The sequence below is a fragment of the Rana temporaria genome, chromosome 3, assembly GCF_905171775.1.
Source record: "Rana temporaria chromosome 3, aRanTem1.1, whole genome shotgun sequence".
Lineage (NCBI taxonomy): Eukaryota > Metazoa > Chordata > Amphibia > Anura > Ranidae > Rana > Rana temporaria.
The window spans coordinates 164,745,453-164,764,185 of NC_053491.1; the positions used below are offsets into that span (position 1 = coordinate 164,745,453).

The 18,733-nt window shown below is 49.9% G+C and overlaps 1 protein-coding gene across 1 annotated transcript; it reads right to left on the reverse strand.

The window, feature by feature from the left end:
• Positions 1-2,984: 2,984 nt before the first annotated feature.
• LOC120930394 (protein kinase C theta type-like) lies at positions 2,985-14,754 on the reverse strand. Its single transcript, XM_040341586.1, has 7 exons — positions 14,461-14,754; positions 8,914-9,005; positions 8,654-8,716; positions 7,469-7,610; positions 5,155-5,343; positions 4,331-4,459; positions 2,985-3,641 (listed from the first exon to the last, which is right to left on the reverse strand). Exons 1-7 carry the CDS (start codon positions 14,752-14,754, stop codon positions 2,985-2,987), a joined length of 1,566 nt encoding a protein of 521 aa, XP_040197520.1.
• Positions 14,755-18,733: the final 3,979 nt, after the last annotated feature.

The window sequence follows — 18,733 nt, forward strand, 5'->3', positions numbered from 1 at the left end:
GCACCCCCCTCTGCTGTCCACCTGGCTGCTCTCCCCTCTCCTGTCCACCTGGCTGCTCTCCCCTCTCCTGTCCACCTGGCTGCTCTCCCCTCTCCTGTCCACCTGGCTGCTCTCCCCTCTCCTGTCCACCTGGCTATATCCTACCTCCACCTGGCTGCACCCCCCTCCTGTCCACCTAGCGGAACCCCCTCTCCCTCCACCTGGCTGCACCCTCCTGTCCACCTGCAATCCTTCTCCTGTCCACCTGGCTATATCCTCCCTCCACCTGGCTGCACCCCCCTCCTGTCCACCTGGCTCCATCCCTCCAACTGGCTGCACCCCCTCCTGTCCACCTGGCTATATCCTCCCTCCACCTGGCTGCACCCCCTCTCTTGTCCGCCTGGCCATATCCTCCTTTCACCTGGTTGCACCCCGCCACCTGGCTGTACCTCCCCTCTCCTCTCCACCTGGCTGTACCTCCCCTCTCCTCTCCACCTGGCTGTACCTCCCCTCTCCTCTCCACCTGGCTGTACCTCACCTCTCCTCTCCACCTGGCTGCACCTCCCCTCTCCACCTGGCTGCATCCTCCTCCTGTCCACCTGGCTCCATCCCTCCACCTACCTGCACCCCCCACCTGTCCACCTGGCTTTATCCCTCCACCTACCTGCACACCCCTCCTGTCCACCTGGCTCTATCCCTCCATGTGGCTGCACCCCACCTCCTGTCCACCTGGCTGCACCCCCCTCTTCTGTCCACCTGGCTCCATCCCTCCACCTGCCTGCACCCCCTCCTGTCCACCTGGCTCCATCCCTCCACCTGCCTGCACCCCCTCCTGTCCACCTGGCTCCATCCCTCCACCTGCCTGCACCCCCCTCCTGTCCACCTGGCTCCATCCCTCCACCTGCCTGCACCCCCTCCTGTCCACCTGGCTCCATCCCTCCACCTGCCTGCACCCCCTCCTGTCCACCTGGCTCCATTCCTTCACCTGCCTGCACCCCCCTTCTGTCCACCTGGCTCCATCCCTCCACCTGCCTGCACCCCCCTCCTGTCCACCTGGCTTTATCCCTTCACCTGGCTGAACCCCCTCTCCACCTGGACCAGTTCTGGTGCTAAAATTATTGAGTTTGTTTAGATTTTTTCAAATAGATTTTTGCAAAATAGTCTAGCACCGGCCCTGCATGGAGCGGTCAGTTTATGTACATCTGGACGTCGTCTGTTAGTGTAGGTCAGTGCATGCCAGTCATTGTATGTTGACCAGTGTAAATAAATGTTAGTCCTGTTTTTACCTGGGCATGTAGCCCAAATTATCTGCAAGGCACCCCATTTTCTTTGGACCCTCTTGGTGGTAGATGAGTGCATATAGGTGGGGCCAGGGGGTAGTACCATTACGCTGGGCATGGGGGAGTGTGGACAGATGAAACTTGGGGGGAAGTTCCACTGGCCACACTCACCCTATACTCAGGGTGGTAGCGTCCCCTCTTGGTGGTAGATGAGTGCATATAGGTGGGGCCAGGGGGTAGTACCATTACGCTGGGCGTGGGGGAGTGTGGACAGATGAAACTTGGGGGGAAGTTCCACTGGCCACACTCACCCTATACTCAGGGTGGTAGCGTCCCCTCTTGGTGGTAGATGAGTGCATATAGGTGAGGGCAGGTGGTATTACCAGTATGCTGGGCGTGGGGGAGTAAGGGCAGATGAAACTTGGGGGGAAGTTCCACTGGCCACACTCACCCCATACTCAGGGTGGTAGCGTCCCCTCTTGGTGGGAGATGAGTGCATATAGGTGGGACCAGGGGGTAGTACCATTACGCTGGGCGTGGGGGAGTGTGGACAGATGAAACTTGGGGGGAAGTTCCACTGGCCACACTCACCCTATACTCAAGGTGGTAGCGTCCCCTCTTGGTGGTAGATGAGTGCATATAGGTGGGGCCAGGGGGTAGTACCATTACGCTGGGCGTGGGGGAGTGTGGACAGATGAAACTTGGGGGGAAGTTCCACTGGCCACACTCACCCTATACTCAGGGTGGTAGCGTCCCCTCTTGGTGGTAGATGAGTGCATATAGGTGAGGGCAGGTGGTATTACCAGTATGCTGGGCATGGGGGAGTGAGGGCAGATGAAACTTGGGGGGAAGTTCCACTGGCCACACTCAACCCATACCCAGGATGGTAGCGTCCCCTCTTGGTGGTAGATGAGTGGGTGTATTGAGTTGTGAGGCAGTTGATCCAGAGGAAGGCGAAAAACCCCAGCAAAGCATGATCCAATGTGCTCCAGCTGGGGAAAAAAATCCTTCCTGATCCCCCGAGAGGCAATCGAATATTTCCTGGATCAGCCCTGTGTGTGGGGGAGGGTGGGCAATTGGAGCCCCACCCTCGGTGGTAAGTGAATAGAGATGTGGGTCTCAGCCTGGAATAAGATGCTGTGGGACTACATATCCCAGCATGATTTTTTCTATGGAGATATTACAGGTACCAGTGATCTCTACATATCCCAGCCTGCTCCCCTCCCCCTCCTCATGGGGGATTGCACCCCCCCCCCAGTCATACCACCCCACTCATCTCCCACCGCACTTTACCCCTCCCCCGCAGGCCCAACTGGCCCACCCTTATGCTGGGGTGAGGGGACCCACTACCCTTGGTGGGAGAGGAGTGTGGGGTGAAATTACCCCTGAGGAGGGGGAGGGGAGCAGGCTGGGGTATGTAGAGATTGCTGGGACCTGTAGTACATCTATAGAAATAATCATGCTGGGACATATAGTCCTGTAACATTAAGATGTTACAGGACTATAGGAATAAGTCCAGGCTGGGAGCTGGGAATACTCCAGGTCCTCTTGGTTTACCGACACGTCTTCCCTTATGATGGAAGAAGCTTAGGAATACTCCAGGTCCTCTTGGTTTACAGACACGTCATCCCTTATCATGGAAAAATCTTCGGAATACTCTAGGTCCTCTTGGTTTACAGACGCGTCCTCCCTTATGGAAGAATCTTCAGAATACTCCAGGTCCTCTTAGTTTATAGTGGCTTCTTCGCTTATCACGGAAGAACCTTTGGAATACTCCAGGTCCTCTTGGTTTACAATGGCTTCTTCCCTTATCATGGAAGAATCTTCAGAATACTCAAGGTCCTCTTGGTTTACAGTGGCTTCTTCCCTTATCATGGAAGAATCTTCGGAATACTCCAGGTCCTCTTGGTTTACAGTGGCTTCTTCCCTTATCATGGAAGAATCTTCAGAATACTCCAGGTCCTCTTGGTTTACAGTGGCTTCTTCCCTTATCGTGGAAGAATCTTCAGAATACTCAAGGTCCTCTTGGTTTACAGTGGCTTCTTCCCTTATCATGGAAGAATCTTCAGAATACTCAAGGTTCTCTTGGTTTACAGTGGCTTCTTCCCTTATCATGGAAGAATCTTTGGAATACTCCAGGTCCTCTTGGTTTACAGTGGCTTCTTCCCTTATCATGGAAGAATCTTCAGAATACTCAAGGTCCTCTTGGTTTACAGTGGCTTCTTCCCTTATCATGGAAGAATCTTTGGAATACTCCAGGTCCTCTTGGTTTACAGAGGCTTCTTCCCTTATCATGGAAGAATCTTCGGAATACTCCAGGTGGTTTTCATGATCCATAAATTCCTCTACCGTCATACTAAAATATTCAGGTTCCGTGAGAGTCTGGAAAGAGGAAAAGACATTCGTCAATGTTACAAAGCTTGGTGAACCCAACCCCCAATGTGCAGCAGATTACCCCAACCCCAGCTCCCTCTAGTGGTCAGAAGGATCACTGCATTAACACACCTTTGCATATATCAAAACCCAAGAACAAAAAGGTAATCTATTCCACAAAGGAACTTGCATGTGGAGGCTGTATTTGTTTTGGTTCTTTCAGGCTAATTACATTTTCTGCAGGTACAAAAAATACCTAATAATCCTGTCAGAAATCCAGTGACCTTGTAAGTTCCTGTGGCCTAAGCTGAGATCTCAGTGTTATTCGCTTTCTCAGCTTCTGTTTGTGTACTACAAAGCAACACCCCTCTGTGTAATGGAGATACGCAGAGGGGGAGGTGTTTGTAGTTCTAATCAGGATAGGATGACAACACTTCTCCATAAATACAGTGAGTCCGTGTTGTCATCTCATAACAGGAAGTGTGTTTCTAGTGGAATTTCCAAAATAATGCAGGTCTAAGCTGTGCACCTGACACATACACAATAATTATTACCCATAATAAACAGAATTCCTTCAGACAAGTCCCCAGACCATGTGATTGTGCAGTAACCACAAAGTCACAATTGGGAGAAGTCTGTACAAAAATACTTCTTAGATGCTGCACATACATGGACCCCTTCATTATTCATATACTTACCGGTTTTGGTTTAAATGCTGGGGGTGACTCTCTTTTCTCCACCTCGTCCCAATTAAACCACTCGAAAAATGTGTGTCGTCTGATGTCACGTACCAGGTATGTCCGTATATCAATGTTTTCCCATAAGAGCTGTAAAGAAGAAAGAAATATGATAAGAAACACAGAGAGAACAATAACAACATGTGAGCAATAGAACTACCCATTGTAATATTTGATTCTGACAGTGACATATTTCAGCTTCCTTGATTTTGCTTGTAAACCCGCCACTATGTGATGATCGGATCGGGTCATAGTATGGTACCTTATTTGTGTCATGTTTGCTCATGAGAGGCTTTAAAGGAAAACTAAAAACACAACTAAGGATATTTTGAAATGAATCGTTATGATAATTATACATAAAACAATCTTTCTATCAAATCTGCCACTGTCATGAATGATTAGTTTTTTTCCATTGATGACAGCACCAGGGGAGTTCTATATGCTGTCTGTGTAAGGAAAGTTCTCAGAAATCGAATGCTCTGTATGTGTGATTGTGTTTTTAAATGAAACACACAGAACGTGAACCCAAGTCATACTCAACCTCTGCAGTGGGGTATTAGGGGACACAGGGGCTGCTGCTTTCCTTATGACAACACTGAGACTGCTCCGGGAACTATAAGTAAAGGCAGATCCTTCCACTAAGCAGTCAGTGTACTAAAAGTATTGCTATGAGCCACATGAATGTGTGGCGGGAAGAATGTACAGTTCTGAACTCCTAACAAGGTCTGTATAACGTGGAAAGGGTTTTGTCTGTGAAGAGAAGGTAAAGCTCTGCGTATACTCACCAAAGCTACGAGTTCACGGATGTAACGGTCATGAGCGGTTTCCAACTCCGAGAAGACTGTCGTTAACAAACTTTCACTCTGGTTTTCCTTGATCTTTCTGAAGTGATCCGGGCTGACGGCCATCTCATACAATATCACCCCCAAGGAGTAATAGTCTGCTGAGATGTTGTATTCTTCTTTGTCCATGACCTGTAGAAACATAAGGAGATAAAAAAGGATGAGAACATTCCTAGACCAGTCAGAGGACACAGATGACTCCATGCTGACATATGTGATGTATGAAGCCTCCCAGGAGTCCTAAAATTGATCTCAAAATACATTAAATTAAGGCGGAGCTTGTGAATGTTGAAGGTGGAGCCTAACATTTATATATGCTCAAAACTTTTGTTTTCTAAGTATTGGATAGACTACGAAAGGGTTGAGACCCCTGCCAGTTTATTTTTGCTGTCTATGTCTCATTGGGGGAATTTCCCTTCACTTCTTGTCCCCAAGGCTCAAGAGAAAGTCAAAGGAATTCTTCCAAAATGAGGGAAACTCTACTCTTAGGATCTTGTCCCCAAACAGGTGTCACCATTGGAAGACTTTCCCTCTATTCCTGTTCTGGGGACAGCTGTAACATTTTGCATCCTGCTGCGTTTTCTTTCTCACTAACAATCAGTGCTTTAACTGGGCCGGAACGCGGCGGTACTCAGTACCGCCACTTCCAATACTGGCCCTTCAGAGTACCAGCACCTCTACGTGCGCCCAGTACGTGGGTTTCCCGTACCGGAACGCAGCCCCAGGATGACCGAGGTTTTTTTTTTTTCACGCCGCCGCCGTCGAGTGTCTAGTGCGGGTATCGGCAAACCGCGGCTCCGGAGCCTGCATGCGGCTCTTTTGTACCTTTGCTGCGGCTTCGGGCCGCGGAGGATTTAAAAAAGAGCGCGCCGCGCTGTGATACATGTCCCGCCCTCCTCCTCCTAGAGAAGACTAGCTTGTGACGTGTGATAGAGCCAGTGCGCTATCTGTCACACTAGCTGGTCTAGAGGAGGAGGGCGGGACATGTATCAGCGCGCCAGAACCCAGTGGGGGAGCATCGTGACAGATGACCGCCGTCAGCGTGAGTCACAGCTGAGTGAGGGGGACCTGATGTTTTTTTGATGATAATGATGGTGGGGGGGCTGGCTTGCGATGGTGCAGGAACCTGCTATTTTTTTAATGATGATGGGGGGGGGGGTCTGGCTTGCAATGGTGAGGGGACCTGCTATTTTTTTTTGATGGGGGGGGGGGGTGCTGGCTTGCAATGGTGAGGGGACCTGCTATTTTTTTAATTATGGTGGGGGGGGGGCGCGGGGAGGGGGTGGGGGGAAGGGCGGCGGGGGGGGGGGGGGGCGCCTAATAGAGTACCGGCACCTCTTTTGGCCCACTTAAAGCACTGCTAACAATGATCCCCAGAACACATAAACAGTGTGACTTCCCTATTGAGGACACCAATAAAACCTGACAGAGGGTCTAACCCTATCCATTTAGGCTGCATTAGCACATGGCCGTTTTGAGCTTTACATCGTGTTAAGCTTGTCACCCAAAAATAGGTTCAGGAGCTTCTTTTAGGCAACATTCTTCATGCAATGCGGTTCACCACGATTGCAGCGCAGTTGATCACGTGACAATCGCGGCAGAACCGCACTGCTTTTTTAGGTGCAAATAATTCAAATAAATGGCATCTGAAATGTGCATTGTGCGATTTGTCATTCACACCTGGGAATTTGTAGTCAAGATTCAGAACGCCCATGTGTGAATGTGGCCTTAAAGCGGGGGTTCACCCAAAAAAAATGTAACATTACATTCAGCCGCGTTGTCAGAATGACAATCGGCTGTTTTTTTTTATTTTATCCCCGTACATACCGTATTTTCACTGCCGCTTCCGGGTATGTCTTCTGCGGGACTGGGCGTTCCTAACTGATTGACAGGCTTCCGACCGTCGCATACAGCGCGTCACGAGTTGCCGAAAGAAGCCGGACTGCGAGTCGGCACCGACATTCGGCTTCTTTCGGCAACTCGTGACGCGCAGTATGCGACGGTCGGAAGCCTGTCCATCAATTAGGAACGCCCAGTCCCGCAGAAGACATACCCGGAAGCGGCAGTGAAAATACGGTATGTACGGGGATAAAATAAAAAAAAAACTGCCGATTGTCATTCTGACAACTCGGCTGAATGTAATGTAAAAAATTTTTTTTTTGGGGTGAACCCCCGCTTTAATGAAAGGGGGGCCCCTTATCTCTTCTCTATATCCCGTTGTAAATATTACAATTCTGTCTAATATCAGGAGTCTTACCTCTGGGGCCATGTAAACGTCTGTACCCGCAACTGTACCCGTCATCTTTCTGGTCTCTGTGACTTCAGTCTGTGAGACGCCGAAGTCTGCAATCTTGATGTGTCCCTCGCTGTCCAGTAGAATGTTCTCTGGTGTGAGATCTCTGTGAAGAAAAGAAGTGAGCCGTTAGCTCTGCATATCCCAAGATACAAATATACATGTATACAAAGAAGAATGAAGATTGATGGGTGGACATTGGCTTCTTTTATATCCGCCTACAGGAAGATCTCTGTTCGGGGTTTCCAGCTCCGCCCACCTGCTATAATCATCAGGAGAAGGTCTCACTCCTCTTGCTGGATTTTGTATAAATTGTACATTATGGGCCGGATTCACATACATCGGCGCATCTCATATGCGCTACGCCGACATAACACAGAGAGGCAAGTACAGTATTCACAAAGCACTTGCTCCCAACGTTGCGCCGGCGTAACGTAATTCCGTAGGCGTAAGCCGGCCTAATTCAAAGTAGGTGGAAGTGGGCGTGATACATTTAAATGAAGCGTGACCCCATGCAAATGATGGGCAGAACGAATGGCGCATGCGCCGTCCCGTGGACATATCCCAGTGCCCATGCTCAGAATCACGTTGAATATACTCCCTAAGATATGACGGCTCAATGCCTACGACGTGAGTGTAACCTACACCCAGCCCTATTCACGTACTACTATGTAAACTACGTAAAATACGACGGCTGTTCCCTGGTCCATACCTTAACATGACTTACACCTGCTTTATGAGGCTTAACTTTACACCGGACGTACGACTTACGTAAACCACGTATATTAATGCGCCTGGCGCAAGTAGGTTCGTGAATCAGCGTATCTCACTCATTTGCATATTTGCATTGAGGCAGCCAGTGTAAATATGCGCTCCAAGATACGCCGGCGTAGGAAAGTTACGTCGGTCGGAGGAAGCCTATTTTCAGGCGTATCTAGGTCTATGGGTACGGCGCATAGATACAACGGTGCACATTTATCTTGAGATACGTTGGCGTAAGTGCTACATGAATCCGGGCCTATAGCAGAATATGGGATGGGAGATTTCTGCAGCAGATGGAAGGAGACAGCGCAACTGGGAACTCTTCCTGATTCAATAAAACATACCAGAAGCCAAGGGTGATTGTTACTCAGATAATCCAATACTTACCTATGGATGATCTCATGAGAATGGATGAATTGCAGGCCACAAACAATCTCAGAAGTGATGCGTCTAAAGGAGAAAGAAAAACATGAATTAGCATTTAAAATCTTTACAGACCAATAAACAGTAAATATGAAGAGACTTCTCCCTATAGTACATAGGGGTGTGGATGGATGGGGCTCAGTGGGAGGGGCCTGGCTGTGTCACTGACTGTTCTCAGTGGTCAGCCACCCCCGACACCATCACAACCCTGTCATTGGACTTACCTTATCATGTCGTAGCCAAATGGAGCTGAAGTTTCTATCAGTTTCCGTAGATTGCCGCCACTCACGAATTCCATGACGAAGAACAGATGAGTCTGTGGGAAAATAAGAGATAAAGGTTACATTAGAGACAATAAGATTTCACTTTGTGGGGGAATATAAGAAGGCACACACCGGACAATTTCAGAAGTTCACAGTGGCAACCTCATTTCTTTAACCACTTGCTTACTGGGCACATATACCCCCTTCCTGACCAGAGGACTCTTTGAGAATTAGGCACTGCGTCGCTTTAACTGAAAATTGCGCGGTCGTGCAACGTGGCTCCCAAACAAAATTGACGTCCTTTTTTCCCCACAAATAGAGCTTTCTTTTGGTGGTATTTGATCACCTCTGCGGTTTTTATTTTTTGCGCTATAAACAAAAATAGAGCGACAATTTTGAAAAAAAATAAAAAATGTACTTGTTGCTATAATAAAAAAAAAATTAAATTTTTTTTTTCTCAGTCTAGGCCAGGGGTGGGCAATTATTTTTTCGATGGGGCCACATGAGAAACTAAAAATATTTTGGAGGGCCGGGCCAAAAGGCTAAACTCAATACTGCATAAAATCAATTGTATTTCTTTATAAAAAGCAGTAAATATCATTGTTGGAAAACTGGTACGAGTACTTGTTATAGACATGGCACAGGAGGGGGACAGAGGCTGGGGACATGGCACAGGAGGGGGACAGAGGCTGGGGACGACACAGGAGGGGGACAGACGCTGGGGACATGACACAGGAGGGGGACAGAGGCTGGGGACATGGCACAGGAGGGGGACAGAGGCTGGGGACATGGCACAGGAGGGGGACAGAGGCTGGGGACATGACACAGGAGGGGGACAGAGGCTGGGGACATGACACAGGAGGGGGACAGAGGCTGGGGACATGGCACAGGAGGGGGACAGAGGCTGGGGACATGACACAGGAGGGGGACAGAGGCTGGGGACATGACACAAGAGGGGGACAGAGGCTGGGGACATGACACAAGAGGGGGACAGACGCTGGGGACATACGCTGGGGACATGGCACAGGAGGGGGACAGACGCTGGGGACATGACACAGGAGGGGGACAGAGGCTGGGGACATGACACAGGAGGGGGACAGAGGCTGGGGACATGACACAGGAGGGGGACAGAGGCTGGGGACATGACACAGGAGGGGGACAGAGGCTGGGGACATGACACAGGAGGGGGACAGAGGCTGGGGACATGACGCAGGAGGGGGACAGAGGCTGGGGACATGACACAGGAGGGGGACAGAGGCTGGGGACATGACACAGGAGGGGGACAGAGGCTGGGGACATGACACAGGAGGGGGACAGAGGCTGGGGACATGACACAGGAGGGGGACAGAGGCTGGGGACATGACACAGGAGGGGGGCAGAGGCTGGGGACATGACACAGGAGGGGGACAGAGGCTGGGGACATGACACAGGAGGGGGACAGAGGCTGGGGACATGACACAGGAGGGGGACAGACGCTGGGGACATGACACAGGAGGGGGACAGACGCTGGGGACATGACACAGGAGGGGGACAGACGCTGGGGACATGACACAGGAGGGGGACAGACGCTGGGGACATGACACAGGAGGGGGACAGACGCTGGGGACATGGCACAGGAGGGGGACAGAGGCTGGGGACGACACAGGAGGGGGACAGACGCTGGGGACATGACACAGGAGGGGGACAGACGCTGGGGACATGACACAGGAGGGGGACAGAGGCTGGGGACATGGCACAGGAGGGGGACAGAGGCTGGGGACATGGCACAGGAGGGGGACAGAGGCTGGGGACATGACACAGGAGGGGGACAGAGGCTGGGGACATGACACAGGAGGGGGACAGAGGCTGGGGACATGGCACAGGAGGGGGACAGAGGCTGGGGACATGACACAGGAGGGGGACAGAGGCTGGGGACATGACACAAGAGGGGGACAGAGGCTGGGGACATGACACAAGAGGGGGACAGAGGCTGGGGACATGACACAAGAGGGGGACAGAGGCTGGGGACATGACACAGGAGGGGGACAGAGGCTGGGGACATGACACAGGAGGGGGACAGAGGCTGGGGACATGACACAAGAGGGGGACAGAGGCTGGGGACATGACACAAGAGGGGGACAGAGGCTGGGGACATGACACAAGAGGGGGACAGAGGCTGGGGACATGACACAGGAGGGGGACAGAGGCTGGGGACATGGCACAGGAGGGGGACAGAGGCTGGGGACATGGCACAGGAGGGGGACAGAGGCTGGGGACATGACACAGGAGGGGGACAGAGGCTGGGGACATGACACAGGAGGGGGACAGAGGCTGGGGACATGGCACAGGAGGGGGACAGAGGCTGGGGACATGACACAGGAGGGGGACAGAGGCTGGGGACATGACACAAAGGGGGACAGAGGCTGGGGACATGACACAAGAGGGGGACAGAGGCTGGGGACATGACACAGGAGGGGGACAGACGCTGGGGACATACGCTGGGGACATGGCACAGGAGGGGGACAGAGGCTGGGGACATGACACAGGAGGGGGGCAGAGGCTGGGGACATGACACAGGAGGGGGACAGAGGCTGGGGACATGACACAGGAGGGGGACAGAGGCTGGGGACATGACACAGGAGGGGGACAGAGGCTGGGGACATGACACAGGAGGGGGACAGAGGCTGGGGACATGACACAGGAGGGGGACAGAGGCTGGGGACATGACACAGGAGGGGGACAGAGGCTGGGGACATGACACAGGAGGGGGACAGAGGCTGGGGACATGACACAGGAGGGGGACAGAGGCTGGGGACATGACACAGGAGGGGGACAGAGGCTGGGGACATGACACAGGAGGGGGACAGACGCTGGGGACATGACACAGGAGGGGGACAGACGCTGGGGACATGACACAGGAGGGGGACAGAGGCTGGGGACAGGCAGCCACTGTTTAATCAATAACAATTGATTAAACAGTGGCTGCATGTGATGGCACAGTGGCTGCGTGTGATGGCACAGTGGTTGCGTTTGATGGGCACAGTGGCGACAATTGATGGCACAGTGGCTGCGTGTGTTGGCACAGTGGCTGCTTGTGTTGGCACAGTGGCTGCATGTGATGGCACAGTGGCTGCGTTTGATGGGCACAGTGGCTGCGTGTGATTGGCACAGTGGCTGCGTTTGATGGGCAGAGTGGCTGCGTGTTATTGGCACAGTGGCTGCGTGTGATGGGCACAGTGGCTGCTTGTGATGGGCACAGTGGCTGCGTGTGATTGGCACAGTGGCTGCGTGTGATTGGCACAGTGGCTGCTTGTGATTGGCACAGTGGCTGCGTGTGATTGGCACAGTGGCTGCTTGTGATTGGCACAGTGGCTGCATGTGATTGGCACAGTGGCTGCGTGTGATTGGCACAGTGGCTGCTTGTGATTGGCACAGTGGCTGCATGTGATTGGCACAGTGGCTGTGTTTGGGAACAGTGGCAACAATTGATTGCACAGTGGCTGCGTGTGATTGGCACAGTGGCTGCGTTTGATGGGAACAGTGGCTGCGTGTGATTGGCACAGTGGCTGCGTGTGATTGGCACAGTGGCTGCGTGTGATTGGCACAGTGGCTGCGTGTGATGGGCACAGTGGCTGCGTGTGATGGGCACAGTGGCTGCGTGTTATTGGCACAGTGGCTGCGTTTGATGGGCACAGTGGCTGCATGTGATGGGCACAGTGGCTGCATGTGATTGGAACAGTGGCTGCATGTGATTGGCACAGTGGCTGCGTGTGATTGGCACAGTGGCTGCGTGTGATTGGCACAGTGGCTGTGTTTGGGAACAGTGGCTGCATGTGATTGGCACAGTGGCTGCGTGTGATTGGCACAGTGGCTGTGTTTGGGAACAGTGGCTGCGTGTGATTGGCACAGTGGCGACAATTTATGGTGGCACAGTGGCTGCGTGTGTTGGCACAAGTGGCTGCATGTGTTGGCACAAGTGGCTGCGTGTGTTGGCACAAGTGGCTGCGTGTGTTGGCACAAGTGGCTGCGTGTGACCCCTCCCGGCCCTGCCTACTGTTATCACCGCGGCGGGGAACATTAGACAGCGTTCGTTTGAACAGCTGTTTTCCCCGCTGCGCATAGACACTCCCCCTTGGACGGATCTGTCCAATCGCGAGCAAGGGGGAGTGTCTATGTGACTCCCCCTTGCTCGCGATTGGACAGATCCGTCCAAGGGCGAGTGTCTATGCCATAGACACTCCCCCTTGGACGGATCTGTCCAATCGCGAGCAAAGGGGAGTGTCTATGTGACTCCCCCTTGCTCGCGATTGGACAGATCCGTCCAAGGGGGAGTGTCTATGCGCGGCGGGGAAAACAGCTGTTCAAACGAACGCTGTCTAATGTTCCCCGCCGCGGTGATTAACGTGGCAGCGGCGGTGGTTTCGGTGGCGGGGGTGGGCCGGATTAAAAGGTCCGCCGGGCCGTATACGGCCCGCGGGCCGTAGTTTGCCCAGGTCTGGTCTAGGCCGATATGTATTCTACATATTTTTGGTAAAAAAAAAAAAAATCGCAATAAGCGACTGGTTTGCGCAAAAGTTTTAGCGCCTACAAAATAGGGGACAGAATTATTATTATTATTATTTTTTTTACTAGTAATGGCGGCGATCTGAGATTTTTATCGGTACTGCGACATTATGGCGGACACATCGGACACTTTTGACACATTTTTGGCACCATTCACATTTATACTGCGATCAGTGCTATAAATATGCACTAATTACTGTATAAATGTGACTGGCATTGAAGGGGTTAACACTAGGGGGTGAGGGAGGGGTTATATGTGTACCTTAGTGAGTGTTACTAACTGTGGGGGAAGGGGACTGACTGGGGGAGGTGACCGATCTGTGTCCCTATGTACAAGAGACACAGATCGGTCTCCTCTCTCCCTGACAGGACGTGGATCTGTGTGTTTACACACAGAGATCCACATCCTTGTCTCTGTAACCGCCAATCGCGGGAGCCTGGTGGACATCGCGGCCGACAGGCACGCGTATCGGCATCCCAGTGATGCGGCGGGCACGCGTGCGCGCCGCCCAGTGGCCAGGAGGAGCGGAGGCCGTAAAAACATGGCGGCTCAGAGAATTAGAACCACCCTGCGGCCGTATAAAGTCGTACGGCCGTCGGGAAGTGGTTAAAGAAAACCTCTACTCTGTACAGATAAAATTCACCAACCTCCAGCCCTGTAGGAGGCACTCTAGAGTTCTGCTTTTACCTATACTGCTTCCCCGACCACAGCCGGAGCCCTTAGAAAAATCTGGTGTGGGATACAAGTGGGGCTCCCCTCTGCCTCTCACAATTCAACACTCATTGGTCAAAGGACTAATTGATAAGCCCAAAGACTGTCATCGGGGGAAGGGAGAGGCTTATCCTTGTGAAAATTTTGACTCCCAAAAAGTTGTAATTTGCATAACATAAATTTTAGAAGGTCTGGGTCAGTAGGGGGAGCAATACAGGAATAGGATGAAAAGACTGGGAGATGAAAAGACTTACCTCTGTCTGGAATGTTCCGAATAGATGAGTGATATACGGATGGTTCCTCAATGTTCCCAGTATGTAACGCTCTGGAATCTCCAAGCCTTCAGATCTTTCTGAATTAACGATCTTCACCGCCAGCTTCTGTTGAAAGGAGGGATGGGAGGCCAACACCACCTTCCCATAGGACCCCTCTCCGAGTTTATCGTGGATGGTAAAATCTTCCATTGAAAATTTGCATGGCTTGTCCTCCATGCTGGATGGGACCGGTGGAAATGTCCCATGGCTCAATTTCATTGGCGGTTGGGTCATTTTGTGCTTCTGGGGAGAAAAAATAAAGCAATTATTTTTATTCCTGCTATTTACACTTCATTTATTGATGCTACACAGAATCTATGGACATATAAAATGGATGTAAACCTTGAACGATATTTATACTTTGTGGCCACCTAGAGATAGAAATCCTAATGTGATCTCTGAGTGCGCTGAGATCTTGGTGATAAAGACCAGGAGCAGGGGGGTGAGTCCTGTGGGCAGTTATACTCTGGACACTATATGATAAAATAGAAACAATCTCCTCCTGCAGCCCCCATACAGAGCCCAGAACACAACTATCCATGTGACTACTCCCAGTGACAATGATGGGGATGGTGGTGATGGGGCAGCAGCTCTGTCAGTCTGTCATGTGCAATCCTTTACTTTACAATTGGGTTGCCTGTCAGATCTGTGCATCTCCTTCACACCTGATACCTGTCACCTCACACCTGACACCTTCAATCTGATTGGCTGCCCAACGGTCATCTGCAGAGTCAGCCAACTGACATATTCTGCTGTTAATTGCAATCCATGTGTCAGTATTCCCTATACTGCCTATAAGGGTCCCAATGGAGAGATTTGCCTTCATTATCTGTTCTATAAACAAAGCAAGACTTGGGAAGAAATCTCTCAGTCCCTCCTATATAGTAGATATGTGAGTGTCTGTGTATATAGCAGTGACCCCCAATGTATATAGTATTACAATGCCCTATAGTGCTTACATTATAATACTTACCAATCACCTCATCCTTTGTAGATTCCTGTTGAGGAATAGGTTGCACTCTGGGTGCGGCTTCCTCGTCCCCCCGCCCATCTACCCTCTCCCCACCCCTTAGAGGGGCGGTGTCCTCAGGCTGGCGGTCCTCTGTCATGTTTTCAGGATTTCCATTATTTTGCACAGGTGATTAAATCAGTTAAACTGCCATTTCATCTCAGGGAAATCCTGTAAACATGACGTTCTTATCGTGCACAGAATCGGCGGCTGAAGACGGCGATATCTGAATGATGCCTGTAGCTGCACCCATCATTCAGATATCCCCGCACAAAGTGGAGGACGTCATATGACGTCCTCCAGTGGACAAGTGGTTAAGGACTAGAATGAGAAACACAGCTCTATATCCTAACAGGTCATGTTTTCAGGATTTCCCTGAGATGAAACGGAAGTGTAACTGATTTAATCACCTGTGCAAAATAATGGAAATCTTGAAAACATGACCTGTTGGGGTATAGAGTTGTGTTTCTCATCTCCAGTCCTCAGGCCATGTTAACAGGTCATATTTTCAGCATTTCCATTAAGGACTAAAATGATAAACACGGCTCTATACCCCAACAGGTCATGTTTTCAGGATTTCCATTATTTTGCACAGGTGAATTGATTCATTAAACTGCCGTTTCATCTCAGGGAAATCCTTAAAACATGGCCTGTTGGGAAAGGAGCTGTGTTCATCATTCTAATCCTTAATGGAAATGCTGAAAACATGGCCTGGAGATGAGAAACACGGCTCTATACCCCAACAGGTCAGGTTTTCAAGATTTCCATCATTTTGCACTGGTGATTTAATCAGTTACACTGCTGTTTCATCTCAGGGAAATCCTGAAAACATGATCTGTTAACATAGCCTAGAGGACTGGAGATGAGAAACACGGCTCTATACCCCAACAGGTCATGTTTTCAGGATTTCCATTAAAGACTAGATCGAGAAACATGGCTCTATATTCTGACAGGTCATGTTTTCAGGATTTCCCTGAGACAAAACGGAAGTTTGACTGATTAAATCACCTGTGCAAAATAATGGAAATCCTGAAAACATGACCTGTTAGGATATAGAGCCGTGTTTCTCATTCTATGCATTCTAGTCCTTAATGGAAATCTTGAAAACATGACCTGTTGGGGTATAGAGCCGTGTTTCTCATCTCCAGCCCTTAATGGAAATGCTGAAAACATGACCTGTTGGGGCGCCTTGAGGACTGGAGATGAGAAACACAGCTCTATACCCCAACGGGTCATGTTTTCAGGATTGCCATTAACCACTTGTCCACCGGGCCTATTTTGGCACTTCTCTCCATGTAAAAATCACAACTTTTTTGCTAGAAAATTAATCAGAACCCCCAAACATTATATATATTTTTTTAGCAGACACCCTAGGGAATAAAATGGCGGTCATTGCAACTTTTTTTCTCGCACGGTATTTGCGCAATAATTTTTCAAACAAATTTTTTGGGGGAAAAAAAAAACGGTTTCATGAATTAAAAAATAACAAAACAGTAAAGTTAGCCCATTTTTTTGTATTACGTAAAAGATGAAGTCATGCCGAGTAAATAGATACCTAACATGTCACGCTTTAAAATTGCGCACACTCATGGAATGGCGCCAAACTTCGGTACTTAAAAATCTCCATAGGTGACGCTTTAACATTTTTTACAGGTTACTATTTTCAAGTTACAGAGGAGGTCTAGTGCTAGAATTGTTGCACACGCTCTAACGCACGCGACGATACCTCACATGTGGGGTTTGAACGACTTTACATATGTGGGCGGGACTTGCATGCATGCATGTTCGCTTCTGCGCACGAGATAACGGGGACAGGGGCGTTATTTTTTTTTTTATTTTACTTTTTTTTACACTTTTAAAAAAGTAAATAAAATTTGGATCACTTTTATTCCTATTACAAGGAATGTAAACATCCCTTGTAATAGGAATCTGTGTAAAAGGTCCTCTTTATGGAGAGATGTGGGGTCAATAAGACCCCACATCTCTCCTCCAGGCTTACAAGCATGAAATCGGTGAAAAAGAAATCACCGATCACATGCCGACAGCCACGATTGGGGCTTTGTTTACTTCCGGGTACCGGGCGTGACGTCATAACGTCGCGTGCGATGTGGCTCCCAAACAAAATTGGGGTCCTTTTTTCCCCACAAATAGAGCTTTCTTTTGGTGGTATTTGGTCACCTCTGCGGTTTTTATTTTTTGCGCTATAAACAAAAATAGAGCGACAATTTTGAAAAAAAAATCAATATTTTTTACTTTTTGCTATAATAAATATCCCCCAAAAAAGATATAACAAAAACATATTTTTTCCTCAGTTTAGGCCGATACGTATTCTTGTACATATTTTTGGTAAAAAAAATTCTAAATAAGCGTATAACGATTGGTTTGCGCAAAATTTATAGCGTTTACAAAATAGGGGATAGTTTTATGGCATTTTTATTAATATTTTTCTTTTTACTACTAATGGCGGCGATCAGCGATTTATTCGTGACTGCGGCATTATGGTGGATACATCGGACAATATTGAGGGGACGTATAGGTACGTGCCTGTGCCCAGCCGTGCCATTCTGCCGACGTAAATGTGCAGGAGGCGGTCCTTAAGTGGTTAACCTGCATATTGGTCCGGGTCTTAAGTGTTTAATGTGACATTATAATTTTCGGCAACGCTCCACCCCAACCCCCACCCCCAACTTTAATGTGACATGTCATTCTACTTAGGGCCCCAGGGAGGTCAGGATCGGCACTGCCTACAGTTGATTCAGAGGAAGGCAAAAAAAAAACATTATAGCATAATCCAATTTCCTCCAGCATGGGGGGAAAAATCCTTCCTGACCCCCCTAGAGGCAATCGGATATTACCGGGATCAACTTTATCTATAAATATTAGTATCCAGTTATATATTGTGGCCCGGATTCAGAAAGGACTTACGACGGCGAATCTCCAGATACTCTGTCGTAAGTCCAAATGTGCGCCGTCGTATCTTATCTTATTCAGGAAAGCAGATACACCTGAATTTGGCCAAGATACGTCCGACGTAAGTCTCCTACGCCGTCGTATCTTGGGTGCATATTTACGCTGGCTGCCTTTCTGTAGATTTACGAGGCGAATATGCAAACGACCTAGGGGCCCTTTCTGTAGATTTACGCGTCGAATATGCAAATGACCTAGATACGCCGATTCACGAACGTACTTGCGCCCATCGCATTT

Coding starts and splice junctions, on each gene's coding strand:
- LOC120930394 (XM_040341586.1), bottom strand. CDS start 14,754: ATGACCCAACCGCCAATGAAATTGAGCCATGGGACATTTCCACCGGTC. Junction 9,006..14,460: donor TCGGAACATTCCAGACAGAG/GTAAGTCTTTTC, acceptor ATTTTCCCACAG/ACTCATCTGTTCTTCGTCAT. Junction 4,460..5,154: donor TCCGTGAACTCGTAGCTTTG/GTGAGTATACGC, acceptor TCTTCTTTACAG/CTCTTATGGGAAAACATTGA.